Here is a 7846-nt window from a genome sequence, read left to right on the forward strand (position 1 = left end):
GTCTTTGCCCTCAGACCAGTCCATTACAACAGCTCATTCCCTTGCCCCAAACCTTGACCTTCAGAGTTGGGGACCTGGACATCGTGCATGCCTCTGTCCTATTTCTGTTTCCCATTTCCCATTCGCCATCCTTCCCTGCCAAGGCTCCGCAGCTCCATCCTAGGGCTAAGGACTTTAGGGGAACCCTGGCAGGGCCCCTCCCTGCACTGCAGCAGACACCCCTGGGCCTCAGCTGCCTGCCAGCTGACAAGGGTCAACTGTGAGCACCCAGCCCCAGTGCTGGGGAGTGTGCTGGGGGCTGCCAGGCTCTGGGCGAACTGTAGACAGCCTCGCATGGTGGCCCCAGCCATGCAGAGGCACAAGCCATGCAGCCTTGGTGGACATGTGTATGTAGAAGGTGCACACTGTGTGCAGCACACACAGCACTTCTGTGTGAGAGAAGTACAGGGGCCTCCGGCTGATGCTTCTGGTTTATTTAAAATGAAGATGGAATCCTCACGGAAGTGGGAAACACGTGAAACAGCAGCCTTCAAGAGACGTGTGGCACTGTAGGAGATGTGGGGCCCCTCTCCTTACGCCTCTGTCTGCAGTCTGTCTTCCTTCACCGCAAGCTTCTCTCTGCATCTCCCCACTCTGCAGAAGAACCAGGGGTCTGCCGCACTAGGGGAGTGGGGCGCGCACGAAACCGGGGCCTGGCTTGGAGCGCATGAGCTGGCTCAGCCACTCAGTGTAGCGTGAGACCCGTGTGTACACGCCAAAATGGCCCACGGCCGCGCAGCCCTCGCCCCAGCTGACCACGCCCGTGAGGTACCATGTGCCATGGTAGGGGGTGGCATGAGGGCCCCCGCTGTCCCCCTTGCATGCGTCTTGGCTGCCATCCAAGTAGCCGGCGCAGAACATGTTCTCCGTGACCTCCGGGCTGCCCGGCTTGCGGTCCGACTGCTCCAGGCAGTCTTGGGTCATCAGCCGTGGCACGTGGATGGCCATGAGCTCCCGGGCCGAGGCGCCGCGGTCCAGCAGCTGGCCCCAGCCGCTGACCCGTGAGAAGCGGACGCCAGCCAACGTGCGCTCTGACAGGTCACGCTCTGGCAGGCAGAGGGGCACCACGTGATCTGTGAGGACCACGGGCCGGCGCAGGCGCAGCAGGGCGATGTCATGGTCAGTCCTGCCCGGGATATACTTGTCAGGGACGATGATCTGGGCCACACGTCGCACCTGCTCATCCCGCTGGTTCTTGCTGAGGTCATGCTCACCTGGGGAGAGGCAGCCAGGAGGCCAGGGGGTCAGAGGCCTCCGGGGACAGGGCAGGAAGGGGCTGCCCGAGGGTGCCCCCTACCCAGGCTTTGTCCTCTGTCCTCCCCGAGAGTCTTCATCTCGTCTAGAAAAGTCCCAGACCCAGGCCCTGCCACATGGAGGGGGTCATGTGGGGTCCCAGGGGCTGCACCTGACCCTGACAGGGCAGGCAGCAGCTCCGGGGGGAGGGGAGGTCTCAGGAGCTGGAGAGAGGCTGGAAGGGTGCCTGGTGCCTGGGCGTGCCCGTTACCCTCCCTGGCCCCTGGTGCCCGACCCTACCCAGCACAATGGTCAAGTTCCTCAGGCTGCGGAGCTTGTCGAAGCAGTGGGCTGCAGACACTACCCAGTGGGGGTTCACCAGAGAGCCCCCACACAGCAGTGTGCCATTGTTCACCATCAGCGCCGCCTGCACGGGGGGGGGGGGCACGTGGGGTACCAGTCACGCCATAGCCATGGCTTCCCTGTGGTCTCTGTGGACCCCTCCTTGGCCAGGCCACTGAGCCCAGGTTCCTGCGGGATCCTCTGCCCGGCACCGGCCTGCCGTTGGCTGTGTGGGTGTCAGAGCCTGGGCTGTGTGTGCCCAGGAAGAGCTGAGTCTCCGACTCTGTGAAGGTCAAGGCTCAGGGCCATATGGGGCCATGGGAAGTGACATGGGGACTCCTGGTGGTGGGCGAGCTCCATCTTCCCCCCTAGAGGCAGGGATGAATGGCCGACTCAGGCTTAGGAGTGCCAGCCTGTGCTCATGTTATCCCATGCTCTTTCTGGGGTCTCCCCCTGGGCAGAGCCTGGGGCTGAGGGGGCCTCCTTACCTGCCATGGGCACTCCCCTTTGGGACACACTTTGCCGCCCACAATCCGGCCCTGGGCGTGGCTGGCTTCCATCTTTTCCAGAACAGGTATTCTTCCACACGGATACTCAACTGCATGGAGGGAAGGTGGGGAGAGGAAGGGGGACAGCTTTCTGACGGGGCTTGGGGGTCAAGGTGGGGCTGCAGGGGTACAGGGGTCCACCTGTTGGGATGGGCCCTGACGTGCTAGGGTTCACAGGCCGCAGTCACCTCCTGGAAGCAGAAAAGGCTGCCTTTGGGGGCCCCAGGCTGTGAGATGGCAGTCCCGTGTGTTAGAGGCTGGTTTAGGGAAGATGCAGGTCGGAGAAGGGAGGGCGGCTGAGGCCCATCCAGCCCCCTGGGTACCTGTGCCCTGGGAGATGGTGAGGGAGCACTGCAGGGTGCTGTGCTGTCAGGGCTGGGCTCACGGCAGCCATCCCTCCTCCCTGTCCCCGACAGCTGCCCTCAGCTGGGGTGGAGTTACCTGCGGGTGAGCAGGACACCCCATCAGGCTGCAGCATGTAGCCCTCATGGCAGCGGCAGGAGCGCTTGTCCCCAATGTGGTCGTTGCAATACTGGGCACAGCCCCCGTTCTCATAGGCGCAGATCAGCTGGTCGTTCTTGTCTGGGGATGCGAAGGCGACAGGTTGAGGGCACCACTGGGCAGAGGGTGAGCCTGGTACCGGCTGCTCTGAGGACAGGACCAGAGGCCTGGGGCGGGGGGCCCCTGCCTGTCCACGCAACTGGAGGGCCAAGCGTCCACCCAAACCGCAAGACAGCTGCTCCATGCACAGGGCCAGTGCCAGCCTCGGCTGGGACCGGGGCTGGGATGGCTTGTGTGGGCACCGCTGGGAGCTGACGTGGGGACAGGGCCTGGGTGGCTGGCTGGGCCATGAAGGCCGCCTTCCCGAGCTGTGCCTTCACTGGGTTCTGGGTGCTGCCCAGAGGATGGGTGTGGCAGACAGGTCACCTCAGGGCTCAGATTCAGGGCTTGAGAACACCCTGCTTGCTGAGCCTGCCTTCGACTGGGCGCCCGGTCTGCCATGGAGCCTTGAGCTGGCCTCTGGAAGCCCAGAGGAGGTCGGTCATGAGGGGGGCTGATGGCACTTGCAACACTGAGCCCTCGCAGACACTCTGGGTGCCAGGGCTGGGGAGTTCTGGGTCAGGGGTACTCAGCATGGCCTGGCTACCCCTCCTCTGCTGCTCAGAGCTTCAGACCTACTGGCAAGGCCACAGGAGGCACATGCCATGACCTTGTCTGCGTCAGTGGTATGTCTGTCGGTTTGTCACTGCCAGCTGTGTCATCGTAGTTGTCACCGTCAGGCACATGGTTGTCAGCTGTATCACTGGGAGCTAACGAGGCTTTGAGCCTTGCAGCTTAAATGAATCTGAGTGTGGCCAGAGGGCCTTTAAGCTTTGTAATAATTTAATTTTGGGGAAATGAAAGCCAAATCGTAGGCCTCTATGAGAGTAGCCAGAGAAACTGAGGTCAACTCAGCAGCTCTAGCTGGTGGCTCCAGAGCCAGTGGTGACATAGTGACCCTGGCCAGCGTCCTGTCCATGCAAGGGTGGACCGTCCCCAGACTGGGAGCCCCCAGAGCCATCGTGACTGAGAGTCTGGGTCCCAGGGTTGGGAGGCCGTCCAGTCTCCCCTACAATCCCTACCCAGCCTGGCCCCCACAGCCCTCTCCCTGGCCGCCCCCGCTGGCTCACTCTTGTCACAGTTGCGGCCCTCAAAGTCAGGCAGGCAAAAGCAGATGTAGGACTGCAGCTGGTCCTCGCAGGAGCCTCCATTCTGGCACGGGTTTGAGGCACACTGGTCCCCATCTGCCAAGTGAGTCGGTGTCGGTGTGTGGAGCTGGCGATGGAGGGGGCCAGGGCATGGCGGCTGCCCCCTACTCACCACTGTAGGAGATCCAGAACTGCTTCTGAGGAGAGAGGATGTGCAGGGTGGGTGGCCAGGTCCCCTCGACGTGAGGGTGTCCCTCTCCCCGGGCCAGCCACCCTCCCTGGGACAAGCGTGGCCACCAGAGGACAGGGATTTCTCCATCGCTCACAAGCTGTGCGGGGACAAGCACACGCTCTGAGCTTCCCTGGCCCCGGAGTCTGAGTGTGCATGGTCCTGTGTGAGGTGTGTGTGAGTGAGGTGTGAGTGTGAGATATTTGAGGTATGTGAGTATAAGGTATGTGTGAGAGTGATGTGTGTGAGTGAATGTGAGGTCTGAGTGTGATGTGTGTAAGTGAGATATTTGTGTCAGAATGAGGTGTGTGAGTGCAAGGAGTGTGAGGTGTGTGAGAGTGTGAGGTATATGTGCATGAGGTGTGTGAGAGTGAGGTCTGTTTGGGTGTGAGGAGTGTGATGCCTGAGTGTGAGATGTATGAGGTGTGAGTGTGTCTGGTCCTGTGTGAGGTTTGCTGTGAGTGGGTTTGTCCTGTGAGTCCTCCTGGGGCCCAGTCTCTCAGGAGCCGGTGGCTGTGACAAAACTCTGGAAACTTCCAGACCCCCAGTCCCTGTCTCTGTGGCCTCACAGTCTCACCCACACTCATGGCAGAATCATCCACAAGGGCCTTGGAGAACAAAGCTGCTCCCAGGTGAGGTGGGCACAGGGTCCTGGGCGCAGCCCACCCCTCCTGCCCCCGTGGGCTGGGGACACTCACCGTCCTCTCGGGACTCTGGAAGATTTCGCGAGCCTCCTCAAAGGAGCACAGTTCCTCCTTGCACTCCCTCTCCAGCGAGCCGGACCGCAGCTCTTCCAAGAAGGTGTTGGCCCGCCGCTGCCTGCGCAGGATGCCGTGGGCCTCCTCCCGGGCCACAAAGACTGGGTGGAGACGGGGACGAGGCAGGTGCTCACATCCCCCGCCCAGTAGTGGGTCTTGGGGCCCCGTCCCTGCGTGTTCACAGGACCTGGCTTGCTGAGTGTTCCCCCTACAAGCGATGGCAGCACGCCCCTGGAATGAAAGCCTCACCCCCTCGGGCCTGTCCATGTTTGAGGACTACGCTGCTATGGACACACTAAGGGACCGGGGAGCAAGACCCTGACTGAACCTAGAGAGCTCCCCAGAGGAGAAGTCTGGAGGCACACTGACCGTGTCCAGTGGTGGCTCTCCATAGGACAAGATGTGACAGCAGGTAAGTAAGATTAAAAACTGCGGTGTGCCTGATCCTCCCTTCATTGGCAGAGAAGCTGTATATGTGACGAGACTCTCGGAGCACTGATGCGACATCCCAAGCCCGCACCTGTGTCCCCCCTCCTAGTGGACAGCACAGACCCTGCCTCCTCCCTCAGGCCGACCTGACCCCTGGCCAGCCGCAGCAGCCCTCCTCCCGGCTCCTCCTTTGACCTGTGTGAGACCCAGCCCAGCCCCTCTGAGCCTGTTTTGGGCACCCTCCTGGCCTCGTGTGACCCCAGCAGTACCCGGCAGGTGATAGAAAGGGAGGCTGGGAGCCCTGGCTGAGGGGACCCTGCTCCTTTAAAACCAGGAGGTCACAGGGGAGGTGTATGGGCAGAGGCTTGGAGTCCTGATCAGGCAGCAGTGGGGGCCACAGCAGGCAGGCTGTGAGCTGCAGCGCAGAGGGAGCCTGGAGGACCGCTCTGAGAGGCCCAGGGCCCTGCGGGGAGGTAGGGCAGGAGAGGCACAAATGGAGTCAGGTCCCTGGGTGTGGGGGAGGGGGTGGCTCCTGCAGGGCCAGGGAGGCCTCTGAACGTCATCCCCAACGTGTGTGCACCCCGGGAGATCCCCATGCGTATGAACACCTGAGACAGTCTCATCAGACCCAGGGACACGTGACAGGCTGCCCACCAGGGCCAGATAGCCTTAAGGGGCTTCCTGATTCCAGGGTGGGAAGCCATGGTGAGTCCAGTGACTCCCACCCCCCACCCCCATGGCTGGTGCAGAGCCCAGGAGCAGCAGAGTGGCCCCTCGTGCTCAGGGTACTCCAGGGTCCCTGGGCTTGTTTTCTGGGCCACAGCTCCCTCTCCCCAGCTCTTTAGCACAGCTGGGGCCCCAGCCAGCACCCTGGGAAAAGGAGGCAAGGGGTGTCGGCCCACCTACCTGCAGCCAGGGATACCTGCAGCGCCAGCAGGAGGAAGAGGAGGCCAAGCCCACGGGCCTGAGCAGCCATGTCGGAGCTGCCTGTCGCCTGCTTGTGGACTTTGCAGGGGACAGTGGCCAAAGTTCCCAGGCTCCGGGCCATGGAAGCCGAGGGGAGGGGCAGGGAAGGCCAGTGGGGGAGGGGAGGGGAAGGGGCTGGGTGTCCCGGCTGCCGCAGGGTAGCCCCAGCCCTGGGAAAAGACTCAGATGGCCAGGACATGGCCTGGGGATGTGGTGGCTCCTCAGCCCTCAGCCAGGGCTGCATGTGCGCATGTGTGTCCACTCACACATGCGGGCTGCTCCTGTGTCTACACACACACACACAGAACTCATCCTGCTCCACTCTCTACCTTTCTCTCCCACCACCCCACCAGCAGAGGGGAACAGCCCCCAAAAGCTGACAAGCCAGCTGAGTTCCGCTTGGCCCCTCAAGCTCCCTGCCTCCCAGGCCTGGCCACTGTTGCTGTGACTGTCTCTGCTTGAGAGATCAATTCTAGGACAGTCCCAGTGTCAAAATGTCATCACTTATGTCAACACTCTGAGTCGACGTAAGTCTCAAGGTGAGCAAAGAGTTCAGTTAGGGACATATGTGGGCCCAGAGTATTAAAGGGACATCTAGTGTCCACTTAAGAACTTGGCTGGCAGCAAAGCGCTTGCTTGCTTGAGCTCCTGGTGACCATGCAGGACGCAGCTGTTAGTCCATAAAATTCAGAGCGCATGACACTTAGACTCAGGTAGTGTGACTAGGTCCGTCAGACCACACAGCCACAGAGGTGCTCAAGTTTGCAGACAGTAACAGAATGAGCAGCGCTATTGATCCTCTGCACAGGGCCTGGCAGCTGGGCTGCTGCTGGTGGAGCCTCCCCCTACCCTCAGATTAGCACTCAGCAAAACGCCCAACCTTAAGACAAGAATTCCTGACAGCTCCCCCTTGGTGTTGTGCCAATGTTCTCCTGGTTGATTAGATACTAACTTAGCTGACTGGATAGTTTTTCATGCCAGTCTGAGTTTCAGAGCCCTGCCAGCCCACCAGGGCTGCTCCTCTCTTCCGTTTGCAGTGGTGTGGGACAGTCTGCCTGCTGAGTAACCTCCTGAGCTCCTAAGGGTGCCTCCCACTGAGTTTGGTCAGAATTGTCAGCTTGCAACAGTTCTGCTTTGGTGCCAGTTGTGACGAGTGCCCAGGGGGACACATGTGGAGAGCACTTAGGGTGGCTGGCCCAGCCCGGAAACCCCTACTGCACCCCCTCTGTTCTCATGGTAGACGCATGGGACTGCTGGGGTCCATGCAGTGGGTGTGGATGACACAAAAGTGTGAAGAGAACAGCTCCCCTGTTTGGCAAGGCCTGGCAAATATCTCTCCAACCAGCTTGACACAGTCTCGCCCCTTTTGCAAGGACGCTCAGCCACCCCACTAGGAATTCTGTAATCTATTGAGGCATCACTGTTTGCCCCTGTGAGATGGCTTTTGCAACCAATGTGAGCTTGGGAGTTAATGTCACTGATAATGTCTTGGTAAGTGGGCCTTTCACAGTTTACACACAGGAGCACAATTAAGTCCATGCCATTTCTGAACACCTTATTGTGTGCCTACCCATTGCCCTGGAATCTGGCCCAGACATGTAGCACACCTTCTGG

At 60.8% G+C, this 7846-nt stretch overlaps 1 protein-coding gene across 2 annotated transcripts; it reads right to left on the minus strand.

The window, feature by feature from the left end:
- Positions 1 to 660: 660 nt before the first annotated feature.
- Positions 661 to 6242, minus strand: F7 (coagulation factor VII). 2 transcript variants are annotated; one of them, XM_040991000.1, is made up of 8 exons: positions 6173 to 6242; positions 4778 to 4938; positions 4023 to 4047; positions 3833 to 3946; positions 2604 to 2744; positions 2103 to 2212; positions 1573 to 1699; positions 661 to 1253 (listed from the first exon to the last, which is right to left on the minus strand). In XM_040991000.1, the coding sequence occupies exons 1-8, from the start codon at positions 6240 to 6242 to the stop codon at positions 661 to 663; spliced, it is 1341 nt and encodes a 446-aa protein (XP_040846934.1). The 2 variants fall into 2 exon arrangements, with proteins under 2 accessions (XP_040846934.1, XP_040846935.1); XM_040991001.1 differs by lacking the exons at positions 4023 to 4047; positions 4778 to 4938.
- Between the last annotated feature and the right edge of the window lie 1604 nt (positions 6243 to 7846).

The sequence above is a fragment of the Ochotona curzoniae genome, unplaced genomic scaffold, assembly GCF_017591425.1.
Source record: "Ochotona curzoniae isolate NIBS_2020 unplaced genomic scaffold, NIBS_Ocur_1.0 contig_64, whole genome shotgun sequence".
Taxonomy (NCBI): Eukaryota; Metazoa; Chordata; class Mammalia; order Lagomorpha; family Ochotonidae; genus Ochotona; species Ochotona curzoniae.

Coding starts and splice junctions, on each gene's coding strand:
- F7 (XM_040991000.1), bottom strand. CDS start 6,242: ATGGCTGCTCAGGCCCGTGGGCTTGGCCTCCTCTTCCTCCTGCTGGCG. Junction 1,700..2,102: donor AAGGGGAGTGCCCATGGCAG/GTAAGGAGGCCC, acceptor CCCCCCGTGCAG/GCGGCGCTGATGGTGAACAA. Junction 1,254..1,572: donor GAACTTGACCATTGTGCTGG/GTAGGGTCGGGC, acceptor GCCTCTCCCCAG/GTGAGCATGACCTCAGCAAG.